This window comes from Camelus dromedarius, chromosome X (assembly GCF_036321535.1).
Source record: "Camelus dromedarius isolate mCamDro1 chromosome X, mCamDro1.pat, whole genome shotgun sequence".
Classification (NCBI taxonomy): Eukaryota; Metazoa; Chordata; class Mammalia; order Artiodactyla; family Camelidae; genus Camelus; species Camelus dromedarius.
The window spans coordinates 18,446,910-18,471,108 of NC_087472.1; the positions used below are offsets into that span (position 1 = coordinate 18,446,910).

The window sequence follows — 24,199 nt, forward strand, 5'->3', positions numbered from 1 at the left end:
TTACCTTGGAAAAACTGCTGCTGACACAAAACTCCTGAGATCCAAAGTGCTGGCAGTCACCTGTCGTGGACTCCTCATCAGAAAGAGGTGCTCTTCTAGCATGGGAGACACAATCAGAAAAGGGACATGAGGCCTAGTCTTCAGGCCACCGCCACCTTCCCCAGAACACCCCCTGCCTACCTGTGTTCTCATAAAACCTTCCTGCCTCACTTCACTTGGTGGCTTGGGGAAAACCACAAGGAACTGGGGTTGGGGAGAGGGGTCCAGGTTGCAAACTGAAGCCTTGGTGCCCAGTTTTTCAAGTTCCTGCAAAGGAGCCCAATCTGACCAGACTCCCCTCTCTGGGCCATGTGCCCTGTTTTCTAGGGCTCTCACAAGGGAGTGTGGAGGACACCCCAGAACCCTTCCTTGCCCCCTAGAGTTTATCTGTCAAGGTGAGTGCCCAGGAGGTACTGGATATTGCCAAAGGGGGAGAGGTAAATCACAGATGATCTCAAAAGGCATACAAACAGCTTTTCTCATGAATGCAGTCTTATTTTAAGTCTATAAGGGAAGCTGGCTGCAGATACCATAAGTGTAACCCTTTTCTAAAACAAATAACCCCCCCATTGTGTTTCCTGTTCTAAATTGGAATCATTACCTGTTTATCTGACAGGCCTGCCTAGAGCAGACACACGTCTATTACCACGTGTAACGATACTGATTCAAGGCCACCAGGTCAGGGTGCTCAGGGGCATTGCAAGGGCACAACTTCTTTCCCTCTAGGGTACCTCTTCCCCTTTTCTAGAGGACCAGCAAGCTCCAGCCAGCACCCTCCTTCCTACTTTTCTACTCTGGGTTGCATCCTAACCCCTGCCAGCTCGCCACCCTCCCCTTGGCCTCCCAGTACCACTGAATTTTCTCCCAACCCAAAGGGAAGCATTCAAGGACATAAACCCCAAATTCAAGTTGGTGTATTGCAGCGGGAAAGGCTTAAGGCCAGAAATCTGGGTCCCAAAGGAGGAAAACTCAACTGTATCCCCAACACTCAAAAAGTCCTCTCCAAAATTTGGGTAAGAATCAGAAAATGGTATATCTTGACTGAAAAAAAAAAGTCAGACTGGGAGGGTAAAGTTGGAGAGAGGACAAATACCCACTGGGAGTTTGGTATTTTGAGCACAGCAAGACTGTACCACTGCTGTCTTAGGGAAGACACGGGTGGGAATGGAGCCCTGGTGTGAGTGGCCGAGTGGAAGGTTTAAGCGTAAGAATAAAGCTCTGGCAAAAGCGATGCGCAGCGGCTCCTAGGGAGCAAGGCATAGGAATGCTCTGTGCGCCACTGGGGAGGTAGACTGCCATGGGCCTCACCTCCTCTTCTTCAGAGCCTTGCCCTGAGCTCCGTGATAGCCGGGGAAGAAGCCAGCACCCACCTCAGAAGCCACCCTAAGCAGGGGCAGTCAGGGTGCCCGCAGCCAACCCCCAAGAGGAAGGAGAAGGCCCTGCTACCCCTTCCCTCCCACTGGAACAGGGCACCATTGCTAGACCCCAAAATTGTCCCTAGGGCAAGAGAAGCAAAAAAGACAAGGGGGTCACCAAGGGCCTCTCCCCATCTTTTCAGGTCATCAGGAGGGGCCAACCAGGGGGAAAGGCTTGTTCCCTTCAAAAGGCAGCTAGGCTGGCAGAATTGGGAGGGTTCCACTGCTGGCAATGACTGTTGGCCACAAAGAGAAATGTTGGTAAAGAGAGGTGAGGGCTGAAGATGCAGTCGGGGGTTGGGGTGGGTCTCAAGGAAGGGGAGGAAGGGGGAGCCTGAGGGAAAGGGAAAACACACTTTGACATCAACTCCTGAGAGACCAGAAAAGCAAGCACAATACCCTGCTTTGGGCCAGGGGAGAAGCGTGTTCCAATTAGACTGGCCAGGGGTGGTTTTGGGGGGAGGATGGTGGGGAGGGAAAAGGAGCAGCAGGGCGCCCTTCATGAGGGACAGTAGAGGGGAGATGCTATTTCCATTTTCCCCCTCCTGATCATACAAAGGGGAGCCAGCTGCATACTTGGCCCTGTGCTCAGCTCCCATCCCGCATAAAACCACCCTGAAAGCAGAAGCCCTGCCTGTGAAGGCAGCCACCAGAGAGTGGCAGAGCCAGCGGGCCCAGTGGCTCTGGTGGTGGCAGCGGCAGTCCTGGCTACTCCAGCCACACCCACGCCCAAGTGCCAGCCCCTGGGCTCTGGGAAGATGTCCTGCAGCCACGTTTCCAACCCTCTGAGGAGAGGGCTGTGTAAAGCCAAGCAAACATTAAATTACTCCATTGAGAGAAGAGCCCGGGACAGGAAGAGCTCGCAGGGGAGGGGTGCATGGGGAGACCTGGGTCAACCCTGCAAGATGAGGAGGGTGCGGTGGCGGGGAGAAGGGAGCAGGGGTCAAAGCAGGCTTCAGTCAGGACTGAAAATCAATCCCGCTGTTTCTTCCCAACAGACATGACCCTGGACTGTTATGCTCAAGGCTTTGTTGAACTTAAACCAGAAACAGCCATAACCTTTCAGGGCTGTTTTCCTAATTATTAAGGGCTAGCACCACTGTCAAACCAGACCTTTTTCAGTTCCTGTTGGGCCCTAACTACATGGCATACATCTCGCTTCTTAGATTGCAGCCCCTGTAGACTCTCTGTGCCTCAAGCCCCACAGCAACCCAAGACCGCCTTTATCCCCACCAGGGTCTTCCCCAAACACACCGTGAGAGAAATTCCAGCCGTCACCTGAAACTCCTACTCATCCCCCAAGCTGCAGCTCAAATGTTGCCGCCACTGAGAAGCCTTCCCTTACACCCCCAGGAAGTTTCTCATTCTTGCCTCTAGACTCCCATGGGACCTGTACATGCCACTCTACAGCACTTACCACCGATGCCCCATGACTACTGGTTCACTCTCATTAGGTTTAATAAGTGTTTGTTGAATGAAGGAATGAATGCGTATGAGAAAGGAAGCAAGCAAGTGACTAGAGTCAGCCACCTGGGGCCAGCAGAAAGCCCCTGTCCCCTATTTCTACAGTCCTCAACTCCATCTGATGAAGCTGGGCAGGTTTCTCAAACACAACTTTGAGTTAATCCCCAGATGCAGCTTTACACCCAAATGACTAAGTTCTGCAAGTTGTAAACGGCTGAGAAAGATGGTTTTTAAATAAGGTGACATCACATTTTGGAAATCAGCTATAGTATGACCTAGACTGTAGTGGGAAGGTGACAATAAAGGGTAGAAGATCAGAGGTGACAAAACTTAAAAGGTCATTTTAACTATCAGGCATATTTGGTAATCTAACATCCCAAGAAAGGTCCAGAAAGAGGGAAAAATCAGGTTCAGGCCCACCTCCTGCTCCTTTTTCAGCAGGGATTTAGGATGGACAGTAAACCAAGGTAACTTGTCCATTGATTTATTTGAAGGCTCCTGTCCAGATCTCCACCTCAAAGTCTCAACTACTTGTAACTAGTTGCCGATGAATACTCACATAATCAATACCACCCCCCCTGCCTTCCTCCACATCATCTCAGTTATCTTTTAAGGACATACCTCATATGCAAAAGAAAATATCTTTCTTGTGAAGACCTGAGAAGTATTTTGTCTTGACTTTTATATTCTAAGATCAAATTCCTTCTAAGTCCATCTCTAACTTGTTCCTCAGTACAGAGAACATTAAACTATCAGGCACTAATGGCTTCTTAAAAAAAAATTAAAAGGTCTATTCTCCTCACCCGAACCTCAGACAAGTACATACTTTTCCAGTTAAGAACAGAAGAAGAAAGTAGATACACACAGACATCCATTCCTTTTCCTTTCACAATTGCCAACACTCCTCCACATGCACACACAGCCATGCATACACTTCCAAGATGTACCCCTACGAAATGCCAGATCTTGAATCCCAGGAAAAGCCATATCATTCTGCATTCTACATGATTGATCTGATGTATCTAGATTTCAACAGACGAAATATTGAAACAACAGCTAAATACCAGCAAGCAGCGGGGAGTCATGCCTTCTCTAAAACTGGGAGAGGCATGGCAACCATCACATACAGCTCTTTGGCCAAGGGCTATGAAAGTCAAAGGTAGAATCTGAAGGCCATTTTGAGTGCTCTTCATACAAGGCATGAACAGGAAATGGTATAGCTTGGTCAACCCCATATTCTGGTGAACAGAAAACTGAAAACACACATAGATCGGGCAGGCATCACCAACTCTCAATTTTGTTTGAAAACAACATTAAGCAGTTTGACCTTCCTTTGATACTTCATAAGGATCTCACTGCGAATCATCGTTAGCCTCGTGAGGCAGGAAAGTGCTGATCCCCAGAATCCCCACTAACAGCTCCCAGTATAAAGCTGAATGATAAAACCGCCTTTCTTCCAGGCTTAGATCAAGGACCAAAAATATCTTACACGTATCCTTGAGCACAGAACATGGATGCAGCAAATAAAAATTGCAATCGCCTGAGCTTCCCTCTACTCCACAGTCTGACAGTTCTTAATGAGTAGACAAATACTAGTTGGCCAAAGGTCATCTGTTGGCCTCTTCACCTTCATCTAAACAGGGACAGTATGGCCAAACCAGCTACTCACACGCCCCAGCCCCAGCCCATCTCAGCAAAATTAGAAACAACCAACAGCCTCCTCCCCAGGCTCCCTCCTCAGGCCCTGCTGCAGCTACCCTACTGGTGAGCAGCTACCGCTCACTGGAAGCCGGCGACAGCCACCTTCCCAGCCTCCTCACCTCTCCTCGTTGATGCCACACATGCGAATCCGGTCAGAACTGGTCCAGTTGTGCACGCCGCTGTAGAGCGGTGCTGTAGAGATCATGACAGCCACTCAGCACCAGATAGGACCTGCTGTGGCCACTCCCCCTGGGGAAAAAGAACCCCCAAAAATCAAAACTTGTAACACGGACAGCTGCTTTAACCACCTTTACCCGGACACATTTAAATATATCAAGGTAATTCTAGCACCAAATTGTGAAAGCAGTCTCTCTCACGAGCCAGCCTGCTATGGAAAATGAAGGCCCAAATGAAGGTAAGGGAGCACCAGCTTTCCAGGAATCCATAGGCTTCAGGATGGAGACAGGGACGCTGTTAATCACCTAGAGTGATTTTCAAATTATCTTAAAGACAGATATGTATGAGTGCTCGAGGAAATTCAATCTATTTCAGACAAGTGAGATGACAGTATATTTTTCTACACACATTTAGCCCAACCAACTACAATTAGAGGGTCATTCCCATATATGCACAGTGCATTGAAAGACTACTGAGGATCTTTTTCTCGTCAAGTCTCTAATCCACAAGTACTGAAGTATTTGAGTGACGTACCCAATATAAGCTCTCTAGAGGAAGGACATGCTTTCTTTATGAGCCCTTCAAAAATAATCTATTCTCCTTTCAAGTTAGGAGTTATATAGATACAATGTATGTATCCAACCTGGCTTAAAGCTCCCTTCAAATTAGACACAATACTCCTTGTACTCTGACCACAAACAAGCAAACGAACAAAAAAACAATGTTCATCAAGAATCACACATTTCTGTCCCTGTCCCTATCAGCCTGTCATCCCCATGACCTACCACCCTCTTCACTGGCCAATGTTGAGCTCTCGCTGTTGACAACCACTGTACAGCCAATTCACCTTACAGAGAAAATCAGGCATCAAGAAAAGGTGGTTTATCCAACGAGCTCGTCTTGAGATACTTAAATTCCAGTTAACTTATCAGCTAAAAGGCTTATTCATCAAAGCTCAGATGAACAAAACCCTACAGTGATCAGAATTTTATGCTATTCTCCACTTTCCAAAGAAGTAAATCACAGTAAAATACAGACATGTCAGGGATCTGTTCTACTTATCCTTTATACAATTTTCAGAGATTGTCCACATTCAACACAGTATCATTTATTCATTCAACAAATATTTATTGAGCACCTACTATGTGCCAGCACTGTCCTAAGAACTGGAGATTCAACAATTTAAAAAGACCAGAAATCCCTGCCTTCATGGAGTTTATATTCTAGTGGGGTGAGACGGACAATAAACACGTTAAATGACTGTATGTTATAGGATGTTAGAAGTCGGTATAACACAGGCTAAGGGGCACGGCGGGGCCGGGGCAGGGAGCAGAATGGGCTACAGTCAGAAAATGGGTGGTCGGGGTAGGCCTTGCTGAGAGGGAGACATTTAAACAGCCTGAAGGAAGCGAAGGGGTGAGCCATGTGGATGTCTGGGGGAAGAGCACTCCAGGCAGAGGGAACAAACTGGCAAAGGTTCCAAGGCACGGGGTGCCTGCTAAGATCAGAAAAGAGACAGGAGGCCAACGTGGCCGGCGCAGAGGGAAGGGACAAGCGACAGTCAATGAGAGCAGAGCAGGGCCGCATCCCCCCATTCTCCTCTTGTTCTCACCCTACTCCTGTCTGTCACACATGATCCCGCTGCCTTCGCCCCTTCCTCTGTGCCTGCCCCTCTCCTGGCTTTCTGGGCCCAGCACCCACTGGCCTATTTGGACCCTCCCCTCCCGCCACCCACCCCAGAAACCTGGCCCTCATCTTGCTCAGTCTCCTCACCTCTGTCACCCTCTTCCATCCCTTCCCCTTCCCTCCCTCTTTCTCTTCCTACCCGACTCATTTCTCAGCCTCTGGCCTTCCCTCTCCTCTTTCAATCTCTTTTCCATTTCCCTCTGTTCCTCCTCAGCACTCTCCTTCCCCCTACTGTTCTCCCTCTCCTCCCCTCTGCTTCTCTTCTCCTTATCTCCCCCTACATCAGGCCCCCGCTCCAGCTTTCTCCCCTTTCCCACCTCTCCTGCCCCAGTCCTTTCCCTCCTTTATCTCACTTTCCTTATTTTCCCTCAGGCTCCATTCTCTCCTCCTCTTTCTCCCTCCTCAGGCCTCCCCTTCCCGTCCACTCTTAGTCCTCAGCCTTCAGTCTCCCTCTCCTGTCCTTCTGTCTCCCTCTATCTCTCCTTCTCAGTCTCTTGCTATCTCTGCAGCTCAGTCTGGCTGTCCCCCACCCCGGCCCCTCTCCGTGTGTGTGTGTGTGTGTGTGTGTGTGTGTGTGTGTGTGTGTGTGCCCTGCTCCTCCTTTTCTCTCAGCTCAAGAGCTCACAAAGTTTCACCTTGCTCCTGATGACTCCCAAATCTGTATCTCTGGGAGCACTGATGACTCCCAAATCTGTATCTCTGGCCCTGACCTCCCTCCTTAGACTCAGACCAGAATTTCCAGCTGCCAGCAATTTGCTGTTAACTGGATGTCTACCAAGCCCCTCAAACTCAATCTGTTACCAGAAACCTGCTCCTTACTCCCCACACCCAGCATGTTTCCTATCTTAGTTAATAGCACCACTATTCCCTAGCCTGGAAATTTCAGAGTTCAACTCCTTTTCCCCCCACCCCCATCCCCATTCAATCAGGAGATAAGCCTTAATAATGCCATCTCCATCCTCTCCTTCTACCCCTCTCGCCATGACCCTGATGCAGACCCTTATCATCTCTCACTAGAATATTACAATAGCCTCTTAACTGGTCCCTCTGCCTCCAAATCTCTTGGTTCTACAATCAATTCATCTTCTAAAGCACCAGTTCGATCACATCACCACCCCTCTCCTTCAAAGATTTCAACAGCTTTCTTCTGTCTTCAGAATCAAGCCCGCATTTCTTAGCACAGCATTCAGGGCCTTCCACGACCTGGCCTCAAAGCTCCCCTCTAGTCTCCTCTGTGGCCACATCCTGTGATCTCCCTGTGCCCTTGTCACCCCGACTCCTGACCCTTCCCTGAACAGACTATTCAGTTTCAGGCTGGTTCCTCATCCTGAAATGGCTTCTCCTGTGCCCCCTCCTCCTCTCTCTGTCCCCCTCAAACTCTAGCTTAAATGTTATCGTGTCATCTCCGCAGCCCCAGCCCCAGATCAGTTAACTCCTCCCTCTCTGGTACTCTTTAAACATTTCATCCCTATCTCGGCCACAGCACAGAATCTTAGTCCCCCTGCAATGTGGTTAGTTGGGGGCGTGGCATGTCCGTCTCTCCCACTAGACAATCAGCTACTTAAGGTAAGAAACATTGTCTCTTCAGCCTCTGGTTCCTCTGCAATGTCTTACATACACTAAGTACTCAGTGCGTGAGTGTTACATGAAGTCAATCCTGGATGGGAATTGAGGCAGTCACTCTTGAGAAATTACAAGAAGGAAAATACCCCCCCAGAAGTATCTACCATCCTTACTTACTATAAAAAGAATGTTGTACTTCAACAAGAAAGCTATGCATTATCTATAGCATGCCCTTCCGAGCTGCCTGATTCTAGCCCAGTTCATTGTCTTTGAGCTATTTTGCACCTCTGTAAATTGCAGGTAACTGATGGATATGCAAACTCTGTCTTGTCCCATGGAGTTTGGATTGACTTCCCTCCCCACTGTGGAAAAACCAGTTTTGCCTCCATTTGCAATTCAATTCCTTTACTCCATATAAATTTGTGCTTTTGGACTTTTTCTTTGAGCCGGCTATAACATCTGTCTGGTTCCCTTGTTGATTAATGAGTAAAATAAAATCACAAGTGTTCGTTTTTTGTATCTGTATGAGACTCATGATTTTCCTGAAAAGTATCTTTAACATTCCTAAAACAGTTATGTGGGTTCACACATAATTTCAGAAAGATTTCAACAAGGGGTAAGACAAATGGATTGACTGCTTCACATCAGTTCAGTAGGATCCCACTCCCTAAACATCCTGGTTAATCAAGTTTTGACTGTTTCTTAGAATGTCTCAGAATGTCCCAGCTTAGGAAACAACAGCTCAACCTGTTGGCTGATATACCAGGTACTTTTTTTCTCTCTCTCTATGAAGCATTAGAAGACTCAGGCAATGGAAGGGGCTGCTCTTGCTGTAGGACAAAATTTTAACATGAATTTTAACACAAGTTTTAGTAGCTATCTGAATATTTGTAGGCAGCAGACATAAGTCAGTCACCATGGCTTTTTCACTCTTTGGTTTATTTTTGTTCTGTTAGAGGGGATTAGTAGTTTATAGGGTCTGGGACAGAAACCAGAAGAGGGAATCCTGGCATTTGGAAACAGAACAACATGTAAAATTACCTAGGTAAGGGAGTTTTTACACCCACCCCTGGGCACAATCCCCAAATAACAACAACAAAAAGAAAACCAAGTAAAAACCAAAACAACTACCACACAATATACATTTTCTGACTATCCAGAGAGCAAACTTGATGCTAGGCACCCCCATTTTCACAAGACCCTGAAGATAGAGCACCTGCTTAAATCCTGGCCTCCCACTATTCTTTAGGATTTTGTCAGAGCAATACCCCTTCCTACTTGAAGCCCTCTGCTAATTAACAGTAGCCTTTGCAGAGGAGGGGAGGGGTAGAAAGCACAGTCAGGAGAGAACCTAGCCAAGTGTCTCCACAAGAAGGCAAGACCAGTTCTCTTGAGCCCGAGAGTAAGCAAAGAGAACTTCTGAAGAGGCACCAATGGCGTCAATGCCCACATAGGATGGGAGGAGTCAAGGTGGACAACACACACCGATAATTTCCAAGTCAGAATCACTGAGGCACTGGTTCAAAATACAGATTCATAGGTCCCAGCCCTGGGGATTCTGATCCAGTAGGCCTAGGGTTTTGTTTTGTTATTTATTATGTCCTATCAAACCAATAACCACTCAACTGTACACTACTACTCAGGAGAGGTGAGCAGAAAGGGAAAATCTTACAGACACGCCACACTTGGTAGGAGCTGCTGGTGTTCACATTTGGGCACCAGCTTGCTTTCACTCGTAGCGCCCACAGTCAGGTGTGGTGTGCAAGTCTCAATCTCTATCATTCCCTTGTCTGAGAGGAACCATCACATCAAAGGCAAAAGGCAAAGTTCCTGCAAGGAACTTGGAAGAAACCTGGTAATCCCAAGTGACCCAGGAAGCACAGGCCCAAGGATAGGAAATAATATCTCAGAGGATTTTCCCAGATGTCACAACCATGTAATTGTTAAGAAATGAACAGCTGCATGGCCCCAGAATCAAATGCTGGTCTGGAAGGCAGTAGGGCCACTGGGAGCTGTTTCCACTTTGTGGGGGAAAACTCAAAAAACACATCCAACTCATGGTGAGAACAAAGGAGAAGACATGCTCCACCACCCCAAAGTGATCAGCATGGCTGAAAAATAAATAAATAAAACTTCTCGATTTAGGAGGCACATGTACATGTAAGTAGGAGGACTGATCAAGATCCGAAGAGATGAATCCAACCAGCAGGCAGCAGACAGTGGCAGCCAGGCATCATCAGCACACTATAAAACAGGGGAAACCAAAAGGAAAATGGGCTAATAGGAGAGCAATAACCTTAAAATGGTGAAAATAGCAGCTAAGCTGAGAGCGAGCAGGTAGTTGAAGAAAAACCATAATTTAGTAGAAATCTTTCCCCCAAAAAAACCCAAAAGGAAATTAAAAAACACTAGAAGACAAGCGCAGGTGTGAAAGGCATAAGAGACGCCCATAGCATATAACAAGCAAAAAGAAAAAATGAAATAGGGGAACCTGAAATATTTCACCATCATGGGCCAAACTGAAACACTGTGAGGAAGCACTGAAGACAGACATTTTAGAAAAGTTTAGAGAAAATACATTCTCAAAAAGGGAAGAACATCCAAGTATAGCCCAAGTTAGGGCCAGGAGGAGCTGGTAATAGGGGGTGGCCAGCACTAAAATCTCAAAGGAGACTGTACAGATTAGGTAGACTTTTTTGGTTTTGTTTTGAAGGGAGGATGCCAAAACAAGCAGATTTCACAACAACTACAAGCCAAAGCACGGTCGTTGTGCGTGTGAGGAGGAGAAGGACATGACAAGAGGTAACTGAGCATCTATCTGACAATTCTTTTAAACAAAGGTAGGCATTGTTAAACTTTTTTAGTTTTTACCCTTGAAATAGACCAGAGAGGGTGTTTGTTAGTCCAGTGGACAAGTTCCCCAGAATCATGTAGCTCCATTTGTGACCGAAGACCCCTTACGTGCAGAGCAATTGGCGCTGGCAACGCATGGGACACAACTAGGGCCCCTACGCAACAGCATGAAGCTGGCCATTTACTCCCAGTTGGACTCTACCATCAAGACAGTAAATTAGAAACTCAAGATTAAGAAGGCCACAGTTAATAAACTAAATCTGGTACTCCTCCTCCAGGCCTCTTTTGGTTCACACTGCCTTGTGACCTGGAAGCAATTATGACTTTAAAAAAATGAAAGAGCCGGAAAATATTCATCTTGAAGCCTGGCCCTGAATATGTCCTCAAGAGGATAGGCGTGGCCAGTAGACAGTGAAAGAAGGAGGGTTGGGTCAGTGATGACTAATAAGTAAAGAAAACCAACTTTGGGACCTACTGCTCCAATAGAAATCCAGAACTCTGAGGAAAGCTCCTATAAGACAGAGGTATTTGCATTCAGATTTCACAGAAGCAAAGGAGAGGCCACCTCATTACCCCACTTTGCAAAAAGCAGCATCTAAGACACCCTCAAGGAGATCCAAGAGACCATTGGCATTGAGATCCTTGGGAAAGTGAAAAGGCCATGACTTCCACCCAGTCACCAGAGTACCTTTAGAGAGATGTGAAAATGTCTCAAAGTCATTGTTTTCAAAAGGAACGTTTACACATACCCAACAAGGATAACATTATCTGGCTTTAGATATGGAACCCCAACCACAGATCTTACCCTCCTTGGCCCTCTGCCTTCTTCCACGTGTAGAACTAGCATTCTTATTTTCCCTACTTAATCACATATCACAAAGCTTATCCCCTAATGAGAGAGTTCTTCCAACTTAAATTGTTCTAATTTAATGATTTCCCATATAACGATATTCTAATATTCTCCTCAGGCTTTCCCCCCAGTATCTATATCTCCTCATCTTTCCCTATCATTAACCAAATACCATTCCTTGAAACTCAAGAGTCCCACATACATGCCCCAGACACTCTACTTTGCTTCCTTTCATGCAAAACAGGTTCCTGTACCGCCACATCACTCACACACACACACACACAAGCAAATGGAAATAATCTGCTGGGCAACCGAAAGGAAGAAGAGTCCCTTTGCACTGTTCATCCCTACCTTTTGCCTGACTAAATCTAGTCTAGCACTTCCTAGCTCCCTTGAGGGTTTATTTTTTTTTCTATCCAAATATTTCCACTAGTTCTACCCCCAGGGATCAGTCTTATAAGGGACATTGCATCCTGTTTCCAGATACATTCATTCCTGTATTTACTGAAAAGGCTAAGGAGTTGCCTGCACACAGCTCTAACATAGCCACCTTCACAGACTCCTTGGGTACCTCCATGTTTGAAAACCTTGCCTATAAACATTTATGAGACTTGGGTACAAAGGAATGTTAACTATCTGCTAAATGCAATGAGAGCTTACTCATTCAAATGAACGTCGCTGTTACCTCCAAAGCAGTCACCTTGGGAGGCTAGACATTCATCTCAAAAGAGTGACCAAGGCTTGTGATCTCTCTGGAGCTTTTGTGGTGAGCATTACCATCCAAACCCCTCCATCCAAACCACACACCCTTTTCAATCTCCTCACCACTGAATCCCAACCATTCAGTCATTTTGATGTTTTAAAACTGCCAAAACCCATTCAGAATCATCTAATCACACAGCAGCAACACCCTTGAAGAGTGATATACAGTCAGCCCTCCATAACCCTGGGTTTCACATCCGCGGTTGGCTGAATCCAGGGATATGAAACTTGCACGCGGATGCGGAAGGCCATCTGTATTCTTTCTACTCTGCCATTTTATATCAGGGACTTGAGCATCGGTGGATTTGGGTATCCATTTTGATATCCACAGGCTTCCTGGAACCAACACCCCGCGGATACTGCCGGATGACTATATTCTAGTGCTCACAGCCTAAACTGGGGAGGGGGACGAACTTGGAGGGCATTTTCAGCCCCTACTTCTCAACCATCTCACACACCTCACTATGTCCAGCTACTATGCCATCTGTAAAAATTGAGAATAACCCAAAATCACTCAAACGGACCAAAGGTAATTGATTCCAGCAATGAAGTAGACAAAAACAAGTTTTAATCTCTCATGTACATTTTCTTGCCACCAGATCATTTTCACTTTTGCCCCCACTGCCAAGATACTTTTTCCTATTATTCAAAAAGTACTCACTTCCATTTCCTGCTGCAAGGAAATTACTTACTCCATTTAAGGAAAACACCTTATTATGGCTCTATAGCAGACCTAGGCTCTAGAAACAAGATTTTGTACAACTTCTACATGTCACAGATATCTAGAAAACCTAAGTACTCATCATAAAATTAATCAGTCCTTTTCAAAATGCAAAGCCCTCTCAAAATGTCACCCTAAGAGGGTCATCTTTTGAGCACTTCTCATTTCTACTAGACCAAAAAAAAAAAGTTGGCTTTCTTCAATTTGGTCTTCAGCAGGACCATGTGATTATTTTGTGTCTTTCACACTCCAAAGGTGAATCATTGTAATCTGAGACTTGAATCCCTTTTATGAGGCTTCTGTGTCCTCCTTGCCATAAACTGTGACAGTGGTCCTTAGGTGTCTCCATTTCAAGTATACTTCATTCATGATATGGAATTTTTCACCTAAAGGGGATTCCCTCTCATCAAAATGTGGCCTTTAAAAAAAAGTGTCCTGGACCTCTTACACAAATATTTGGAGAGGCCATACCAGCCTATTTTTTCTATTCTCTCACTCCAGACTATGGGCTCAACTCTTTTTATATATATTACTCATTCAAAGGTACACACACACACACACACACACACACACACAATTAACTCACAGAATTTAAAACTCTCAATATTGGCTCCACCTGCTACCAGTCTATAGGTTTCTCAAGGAAGAAAGTATATTTCTACTTCTTTTAGTAGCCCCTCCGAAGAGTGTCTAGCATGAAACAAGGCACACAATATGTACTCAATAAATACTTGCTAAACTACAGGGAAACACTGAAATCCCCTCTATGGCAAACAGAAACCAAGAACCCTATGTAAAAAGCATTGGGTCTATGGATTCCTTTTATTTCTCATGCTCTCTTATAAACTTTGTCTTTTTTCTTTTCCTTACTTCCACGATAAAGACAATCGCAGAAATAAAATAAAACTGGGCTGGGACAAAACAATAAAGTCAACTTCCAATTATCTGAGTGTGGCTTAGCCACAGCTCATTTTTAAACCTAGCCAACTTATGGACTGCCTTCTGCCACTTACAGTAGATGTGTGCTCGGGGAACAACTCATTTTAATATTTGCTTAAGCAGAATATAAATAGGAAGGTAAATCTGCTGGGGAGGGGGACAGGTAGAGAATAATAATGCATTTCCAAAGTCAAACAAAAATTATTAATTTGTTAACTGATCTACTGTTTTAAATTGGCCTGCTGTCACACTCTCCCTATATTGGCATAGCTTATTGTTGGCATCAAAGTCCACTTTGGCTGCAGAGAGGGACTATATTTTACAGTCCATCGTTTTCCTCTGCCCACAAGTTTGGTTTCGGGATACCTGAGCTACTTGCGATGTTATTCTCTCCTATCCAATTGCTGATGAATACACCCTTATCATAGGGCCATACCAGACCCGGGCTCTATCTACCAGCTCTTGTAGAACTTCCAGATGTCAGAGACAGCTGGGAAGCCCAACCAGTCATAATTAAACACAGCAGCCCTTTTCAGAAAGCAATAGCTTTTTAAAATGTCACCCTAGTAAACTAGGTTTGGGTCATTTTTAAAGCATGGACCAAAATGTCCCCTGAAGTTTCAACTGGATATACACCCTTCAGTTCCTGCTCTGAAATACTGAGCACAGCTGTTAAAAAGAAGCTGCCACTTCTACCTCAAAGGTGGGCGCTATAATGCAGTGATGAGCCAAGCTACTTCTTCCTACCACATCGTAAATGCTAAATATGTACTAATACAACAGGAATATGGCGAAAAAGCAGAGAATCAAGATACAAGGGAAGCACTCAGGAGATATCGATAGCTTTCAGCTACCATGTTTCCATAGCATAATATAAAAAGGTAATGTCATAGGATACAACTGAATAAGAAAAACTAGATTGTAATATAATAATAGATGCCATGTATTGGGCACCTGCTATGGCCCTGGTGCTATATATACATCATATTGTGTAATCCTTACAGCCTTGTGAGATGAGGATCATCATCTCCATTTTAGAGATGAAAAAACTGAGGCTCAAGAAAGTTAAGTGACTCACTTCCTGCCACTAGGAAGTGGAAGAACGAAGACTGAGTAGCCTAAGGCTGTATGCCTTCAAAGGCCTCCAGGTAATTCTGAGCAGGCTAAAGTTTGAGAACCACTGGACCACATTAGCCTGTGCATGATACAATCAACGTAAAGCCTCGTTACAGTAAGGTATCCAATCAGTGCGTGGATCCAGGTATAGAGTGCATCCACTCATTCCCAGGCTCAGAGCCACATGTGGTGCATGTCTCTATAGAACTTGGAAAAATGAAAACCTCCTTGTCCCTGGACACTAGCATTATAACAAAACTCAACTGTACCCTTAAATGGCACTAACACTAAGATTTCTAGGCATACCTTAGCAATGAGGTAACCAAATTTTGTTTCTTAGCAGACAGTCAAAGAAGCCCAAAACACAAAGCTTTGCCTGCCCCTCACTACTCTCGATTCTTCACAGATACTTAGCTTAAGGTCTTCTTAAAACCAAATGAAGACGTATTCTGCCTCGCAGACTCTCACGAATAAAGCTGAAAATGATTCCATTTTACAAACAATAAATCATCTCTCTTCAAATTCATCACAATTCATTGACCAGGGAGAATATGACCTTGACATGCAGCCTGCAGCCACTTTTTAAGCAATGATCCACTTTTTAATGTTTTATGGGGAAAGAGTGGTTTCTGCTTTAAAAAAAAAAAAAAGAGGGAACCAGAACAGCATATTTGAATTATCGAGATAGAAAACAGAGTTAAATTTTACTCTTGACCAGAATTCAACTTCAGTTCACCAAAGAAAGTTTTCATCATAGAAGAGTGCTTTTAAGTTATGAACAGTGGGAATGGGTATGATTTAGAGAACAGTTTCTACATTATTTTAAGGATGACCATTCAAGAACTGGCATTAATAAAGCCTTGTATGTGAGATTATATAAAATACTGTACTAGCATCCTAGTGGTCAAAAGGTAGATTACTTATTACCTCCCTCTTTGGCGGTTCTAATACTAAACCTCCCGGCAAGCAGACTCACACCCAACTGGAACTCCAGCATTAAGGAATTTTCTTTCTTTCTGAAAACTCAAGGTCTAGGGCCTTTCTTCCCCCTTCATGGAATCATTAGTGGCTTCTCCCTTTTCCCGTCTACTTCATCTCAATAATCTCCACTTTCCCCAGCACTTTCTCTGTTCCACTCTAGTGTTCACTTTCCCACCCAACTCAACCACGAACCCCTCCTCTCTCAATCTCAGATGCCAGTTGACCCTGGAAAACAGCTCCCTATCCTCTGTGGCCCTTCTATTCCATCTCAAACTTAGCTCAGCCTAGAATCAGTGAGCCACTCCAGATGTCCAACCCCTTATTTGCGCCTCTCCTCCATGCCCCCACCCAACCCACCAATTCTGGCCCAAGGCTCTCAGGTCACTATTCTTTATCCTGATTCATTCTGGAATTTCCATCATTCACCTCCCTATATCTAGGATTCCTCCCACTTGCAGACTGGAAAAACTGGTGTGTTCCCACTTGCTCCTTCTTTCAAGGCCATTCTATTTAGGAGGGTGAATTCCTTCCCCTATTCAGTATCCTTACTTTAGTCTAGATTTTCTAATTAATGCTTAGACTTGCAAGCCCTGGATCCCAGCTAACCTCTACTTCCTGGGCCTTCTTGGAGCAGCGGCTATCAAAGGCAAGTTTTCACCTTCTCCACACCAGCTCCAGATGACACCTGAGTAAACACTTTCCCCTCCTTTGGCTCGTTATCCTAGCTTCTTTCTCTATTCTGCATTTTTCAGGCTGTACACTATCTCTAAACTCCCTATTTCTTTATGGGTAAATATATTTCTATTTCTTCCTACATATCAGTTGCTCCCCAACCCTATTTTTACCCAAGATCGTCCTTTTCTCTTGCCCAAAACTTACTGATTCTAGCATGAAAGCGTAAAGAGCCTTAAAGGTTCTTCAAATTTTATTTTGGAAAACATTATCCTGGAGATTTCAAGGTTCCACTTTTCCCTTAGTTGGCCCTAAAATGGGACCAGTGATTATCATCTTTCTTCCCTCTTCACTGCCCAACCAACCCTCTTCTGGCTTCTCTTTTTGCCTTCTTTCTTTCTAGTATTCAAGTCCTTTTCTCCCATAATTCTGTTCCCCCAAAAGAAGCCCCTCCCTAAACCTCATAATCCAGATTTATCATGCTGAGATACTCTGCCACCTATATTAAACTTTTTTTTCCTATGTAGTGAACTGTAGCACAAATAAAGCAAAGAGACCTCTGAAGAAACCCTTTAGCTTCCCAAGAAAGTCTACACTGAGAAAGAAAGAGACCCTCCTCCCTTTCCTGTCCTCTCTTGGTGAATCAAAATAGCCAGAACTACAAGTGCCCTTGGTACAGCCACCATTTCTTCTGGAACTCCCCTCCATTCTGTCCAATCCAGACTTCAACAGCAGAGCTTACCAGGGACTTAGCTTTCCTCTGCCCTATCCCAACAACTTGCATCTCTTCCTTGTGGCTTAAAGAACTGGTCCTCCTCAACCTAGACATCAGAAGTACCCTCCTCTTTCTCTAGCAGTGACTTCTCAGAGCCAGAAAACCTACCTACCTTTGCTGCAAAGCTAGAAACAGGGTCAGCCCTCTTAATGTCAATTTGAGTAAGGCTCCGTGCCCCATGGCCTGTGTCTCTTGTCCCCTACATACACCCCAAGGGCAGTTGCCTCAGATGCCATATCAAAGGATGAGTCTGCCTAGCCATATTCACATAGCTTAGTCAAGATGGCCATGCCCCTCCTCAACTCTATCAGCCTTTAGATTCTCTTAACTTGTGCCACCAAGCCTCCTGCTCTTCCTGGCTCCCCCAATCTTTCCTACTAACTTTGCTTCTCCATCAAAATTTTACAGGCTCCTCCCCCCACATTTTACTTCTATTTGGAGCCTCTGGATGATTCTTGTGATTAGGTTAACCCATTTAATCCCCAGTGGAATCCTCCAGATTTCTTTCCTACATGCTGTCCTCTTCAGTACTACATGGTGACATCACCATCCAATTTAACTACCCCTAAACTCTGCTCCATAGTGCTGCCTACCACCTCTCCCAAAATAAATTCCCTCTCTCCCAAAATTTGAGGACAGGACAGGTAAACAGAGAACTAGATGACCTTTAAAGTCTCTTCCAACCTTGGAATTCTATTATCAACTTAATCCACTCCCAACCCCAAGTGCATCCCCCATCCATTTCCCCCCAAAACGTTTCAGCAGCGTGACTTTGAGAAATAGCCTTCTAAGTTGAAAGAACCATGGGCTAATGGGGGTAATGCAAAGTTGCACCCCCAGAAGTCTCACCAAAAATTTTTGCAATTGTACTCCACCTCTGTGCCACGGGGACCGCCTCCAAACTGCCTTGAGAGTATTCAGCTGTCGCAGAAGTTAGTGGGCCCCTTCCCACACACGCATAAAGAGCCCCTAAACCCTGGGCTAGAGGCGTCCTCACCTAGGGACGCCTGTCCTTACTGTCTACTCTAGGAGACATAAAGATTAAGTATCACCACATCGTACAGCCAACATTAGAAATTTCAAAACAATAAAACAAAAACAGTGCTTCCACTGGGGGGAGGGGGAGGGGGAATAGAAGGGTAACCCCACTGGCCTCCTGGGTCTGCAGTGTGCTCCCCTCCCGCCTTTCCCCTCGACCACGTCGTTCCCTACGACAATCTCCCGCACCTCCCTAACGCGAAATCCCCAGCTGAGGTGCGGCCGGCTCCTCCCAGCCTTGCCCCGGACGTCCCTCTGGCCCAGCCTTCCTCTCAGTGGGACCCCAGCGAGGAGGGCCCCCTCCACCGTCCAGTTCACCTCCTGGTCCTTTCCCGGGCCTCTGGGCACCCCCGCAGGGCTCTGTCCCGAAGCAGAACCTCGAGGAGCCAAGCCCACGAGGCCCGTCGCGGGACCCACCCCCCCCCGCTTCCTCCTCCCAGCACCTCGTCCTCCATGCACCCGGCCCCCGGGGCTCCTCGTCGTCGTCGTCCCGGCTCGTACCGCCCCCCGTCGGGGGCTCCACCCCCCGCCTGCCCCCGCCCCCAGGACGGCCCCCTCCCCACCGCGCGCAGCCGGCGCCCTCTGCCCCGGCACGGGACTCTCTTTGGCCTCCGTTCCCCGCCCAGAAGCGGCGGCGGCGGCAGCGGCAACGGCTGCGGCGGCCCCAGCAGGAGCAGCAGCGGCGGCGGCAGCGGCGGCGGCGGCGGCAGCAGCGCCGCCCCGGCCCCGCCCCGCCGCCCGCCAGAGCCCCACGCCCCGCCCGCCCGCCCCGCCGCCGGACTGCTCCCCCCGAAGCCCACCACTAAGGCCCCCCCACTCCCCAGCCGCGATCCGTTCGAATCCAGCTCCGCAGGGCCTGCTGTCCGTTCCTCATGCCCCTTAAGACCTGGGGTGGGGGAGCCCTGGGGTTCGCAGCCATCCCTCTCCTTCCTTCTCAAGGGCTGGGGGGATTGCCCCTGATCCCGAAACCCGGCCCCGTAACCGGAGCCTCCCTCCTTGCAGCCTTCGGCTTCGCTCTCAGACCCCTTGCCTCCAGGCCTGGCGCGAAGCGGGTGGAGAGCTTGCACGCTGGATCTCCCCCATGGCTTGCCGGGGCTAGTATGAATTGCCCCCGATCTCATCCTCCTTCAATTTAAGCCCCTTCCCCGCCGCGCCTGGCCGAACGGCCCCCGCCCCTAAAGCCAGGGCAGCGGAGCCAGGGCGCTCCTAAGTCATCCCCCGCCTTTTTTCCAGGGACTCGGATAATTGCCCCTGCCCCCATCACAGCACTCCCACTCCCGAACCCAGGCCCCGCCGCCACCTAGGGGTACCCCTTACCCTACGGTTCCCGCACCCTAACACCAGGGAGAAAGCAGCTCTGAAAAGCACCCGTCACACCTCCCCTCTGAGGTTGGAGGGTATTTTCTCCTGGTCTCTTCAAGACTTCATCACGGACAGCACCCCCCACCAAAAAAACAAGCCCTTTCTCGCCCTGCCCTGCTGGCCAGCCTCCCTTCGGATCGTCGGATCCTTAGATCTGGGGGTTGGGGCCAGGTAGTTAGCAAGACCGCAGCCTCCACCTCCCTTTCCGAGGAGTGGGGTAATTCCAATGGTTTCCCCCCCAGGATCAACCCGACCCCCGTTTCCATGGAGACCCCCGCCCAGCCGGGAAGAAGACTCTCGGATGGTGGCGAACAAGTCTCACCTGGCTAAGGAAGAAGGGGTGAGGAGGGGGTAGGGTAGGGCAGGGATGGGGTACGAAGGTGGGAAGTGGAGGGGAGCTGTCCCGAAGGGAGGGGCGAGGACAGAGCGAGCTCCAGGGAGCGCTATGTCCGGGGACACGAAGAGGACGGCGCCCCCGGGGGGCAAGCCAAGCGGCCGCGGGGCGAAGAAGAGACAGGGTTGGGGAAAGGCTTGAGACAGAAAGAAGCGGGTGGGGGATACGAGAAAGCCGGGGAGTCAAAAGGGGTGGAGGGGTTGGGGGAGAGGAAAAAAAGACGCACCTGTTCCCGAGTCGGCTCCGCGGGGAGGCTCAGGCCGCCACCCGGACTCCCTCTTACCCCCTCTGAGCCACCACGAGCCTAATACTGCCCCGATCTGATGCCCCCTCCGCCCCTTATCGCCACCGACCTCCTTCTCCTCTCTCTCCGCGGCGGCGGCGGTCGGACTCTAGGAACTGAGAGGAAGAAGGGAGGGCTCAGCAAAGCGGAGGAGAGACAGAGCCACACACTGGCAGCAGCCGCGGCGAGCGAAAGAGTGAGGGGGAGAGCGGTGTGTGTGTGTCTGTGTGTGCGAGCGAAGCCTGGTGGAGTGGGTGCCGGTCGCAGGGCTCGACGGGAAGTGGAGTCCGGTCGGGTCCGCGGGCGGCGCCAGCCCCGGTTCCGAGGGACTACAACTCCCAGAATGCCGCCTACCGGGGGGGAGGAATGGGGAGGAGGAGGCGAAGGGAGGGAGCGAGCAAGAGAGGGAGGGACGAAAGCAGGGAGCAAGCGGCGGCGAAGGGGGCAGAGCCAAGCAGCCCCGGTGACACTGGGAGGGGAGGGGAGGAGGAGGGGATCGCTGCGAGGACCGAGAGGATTCCGGAGAGGGAGGCAGCGGTGGCTGCAGCAAGCCGGGCAAAAAGCTAGACTCCCAGGAGAGGCGGAGGCGCTCAATCCGAGGGGTTGCAAGAGCCCTACGCCCCCCCCCCCGCGCCGTACGCCCCACGAAGGGAGAGGTTGAGGAAGGGAAAAGATCAGTGCACCACGGCCAGGGGTTTCTCTCTTTCTTCTAACGCTTTCCACCTTATGCCCCGACCTGACTTTCTCAGGCCACCGGTGCTGGATCCAGTGTGCAAATCCGGAGACCCCAGATCTCCTCTGCCTGGCAGCACAGAGCAGACGCATTCAGTCCCCTTCTCCCAGGGGCCTGAGGGAGGCTCCCCTTGCTGGCAGGGCGTGACTCCCCCCTTCTTCCCGCCCCCCCTTCGTCGCCACCCCCATCTCCCTCCCCGGAACCCCTCCCCTGAAGCCGGGGCTCGCGTCGTCTACCTCCCTGCCAAGAAACGGAGTCCCTCGGGGGCGACTACCCAGCCCCCTCCCTTATACTGGGCCCTTACCCACCAGTATCCCCTTCTTAGCGTTGCCCCCCTCACCGAAGTAATAGTGGGGGCGACCCGGGTTGGACTGGTGGCTACTTTCCCTCTGAGACTAGCCGTCCTCGGCCACACCGACCCTGTGTAGAGACAGAGAAGCACATTAATACTCCCGTCCCCCCCCCCCCATCAAGTTCGGATCCCCGTGGAAATGGCTCACTAGGAAAGAGGGGTTGGTGGTGGAAGTGAGCTGAGGGGTGAAGCCCAATCCTCAAACCTCATCCCTGGCGTGGAAATCCAGGGATTCATCGCTTTCCTTAAAAGCCATCAAATCGCTTGGGAAGGGGGTTAGTTGGGGGGTAGATTATCTAAATCCCAATGTCCATGCGACTCGAAGCGACGCTACATGTAGGAATAAGATATGAACTAGGCTGCTGCCGCGAGAGGAAAAGTATACATCCCCCCGTCGTCGTCCACCCCCAAACACACACCCCTAGGAGAGTCAGATGGCTGAGGAAGAGGGGGGGAGGCAGTGGGAGTGCTGGAGGGTGAAAGGGTTGTGACGGGGAGGGTCCGCGGCCCCTTGAGAGCAGAATCCAGATGCTAAAGAGGTGGGGGGGGCGGCATAATTGCAGACGGTGTCTCTCCTTGCTTTTCCCGGAATCGCCGCCGAACACCGTCTAACGCTCGTAGTTGCTTACCAGTCAATCCCCTAGCCCCATTTGTGCGCGTTGAGGCGGCTGGAGCCCGGGAAGCCCGGGCACAAACTCCGCGGAAGCTGGCCTTCGCCGCCGCCGCGCTGCCGCGGGCCTCCCTCCCTCCGCTGGCGGCCCCGCGGATCTACCTTCGCCCCCGGCCGAGGCCAGACCCCGCTCGCAACTCCACGCCCCTACTCCACCCCCGGTTCCCCCTCCCCTCGCCCTCTCCCCGCGGGTCCGGCCCAACCCCTAGCGCCGCCCCGCCCTACCGCTCGGTCCCGAGCCCAGCAAGTGCCCCGAACTCGCCCCCCGCCCCCACGCCCAGGCCAGTCCGGCCGGGCCTCGTTTCCACCTCCCGCCGCGCCCCGCCCCCGAATCCACGTCCTACTTCGCCACCCAACTCGGCCCGGTCCGGGTTCGGCCCGCGTGCAGGCCACCGGAGTCCCCGGTTCGGTCCGGTGTACGGCCACCCACCCCGCCCTTGCTTGGGTGCCGGCCTGGCCCGCTGCCTGCGCCCGCCGAGCCGACCCAGGCGCGCGGTCCGGGTCCGGGTCCCGGTGCCGGTCTCGGTCCCGGCGGCGTTGCCGCGTCTCGCCACGAGGGCTCGGTCCACGCAAAATCCGAACCCGCATGGGGTGGGGGCCGCCGAAAGCAAGTTTCTTTATCTTCCCTCCGCCCCCGCCGCAGGGCCGCGCCGTCTCCCCCCCACCCACGGCGCCCCCTTCACCTGGGCAGAGCCCCTCGGCCGCTGTCGCAACTTTGCTCTTCTCCACGCTGCCGGGGAAGCGGGCGAAGCGGGAGGAGGAGGGAGGTGGCGGGGGGTGCTGGGATCAGGCCGCTGGGCTCCGGGAGGACACGTGGGGGAGGAGGGGAAGGAGGAGGAGGAAGGGGGGGCGGGCCTGCAGTTCTCGGGGCTCCCCCTGCCAGCCCCGGGGAAGCCGGAACCTCGCCGGGCAGCCGCAGACCCCGCACTGGCCACGGGGGAAGAACGGAGCCACCTTCCCCGGCCAGTCCCTGGCTCCAGGAAGGAGGGGGGGCGAGCAACGCCGCTCGGGGTCGGAGAGCGAGCGTTTTCGCTTGAGCTTTATGTGTGACTCTCTCTCTCCGTTTAGCCTCAGTGTATGGCGGGGTGGGGGGGTAGGGTCTTGCATGCCGGGGGGGGCGCCCCCGCCAGACGCCCCGCCCCTCCCCCGGCCCCCCACTTCCCTAACCCAGGCGACCTCGGTGCGTGGCTCCAGCGCTCAGGCACCCAGGCTAACCGCGGGCGCAGCCCCAGCCCCGGCGCCGAAGTGGGACAGGTGCTGGGGAAGGGAAAATGCCGGGGCTCGCTGCCTCGCTTCGCGTCTCTGGGGGGCCCACCCTGGGGGCCAACCCTTCGTGGCAACCTCCCGGTCTGTAGACCCCTTGGGCAGACCTCAAAGGGCAGCCCCCGGCCTGGGCGCGGAGGCATCTGGCAGGAGTTGGGGGGGGCATGAGCGAGAGGCGGAGGGAGGAAGGAGAGGGACGAAAGGTCTGTAAAGGGGGAAGCCTGCACGACTCGGGCCAAAAACCTGGCTTGAAGAGGACTCAGCTTCTGCCTGCTTTCCCTGGGTTCCGCAGCCACCAAACTGAACCCCTCGACCCTTACCCTTTACCCTAACGACTCCTCGCCTGGCCAAAGGAATAAATCCTTGTATGTGTTTACATCCCAGGCTATC

General features: G+C 50.1%; 1 protein-coding gene across 9 annotated transcripts in view; it reads right to left on the bottom strand.

Moving 5' to 3' along the window:
• The window catches only part of BCORL1 (BCL6 corepressor like 1), a 59,518-nt gene extending 36,157 nt beyond the window's left edge, over positions 1–23,361 (bottom strand). For 3 of the 9 annotated variants that reach the window (XR_010379333.1, XM_064482731.1, XM_031445505.2), the window contains exons 1-3: positions 20,862–21,454; positions 4,739–4,868; positions 5–95 (exon numbers count right to left, since the gene is read on the bottom strand). Coding sequence is in view for 8 of the 9 variants with exons in the window: in XM_064482731.1 (XP_064338801.1) it covers positions 5–95; positions 4,739–4,824 (177 nt within the window). In the remaining variant the exon portion in view is untranslated. Of the gene's footprint in view, positions 1–4; positions 96–4,738; positions 4,869–20,734; positions 21,457–21,832; positions 21,945–22,505; positions 22,658–23,229 lie in introns of those variants that run through there. The other 6 variants (XM_064482728.1, XM_031445504.2, XM_064482729.1 and 3 more) reach the window with 6 other exon arrangements.
• Positions 23,362–24,199: the final 838 nt, after the last annotated feature.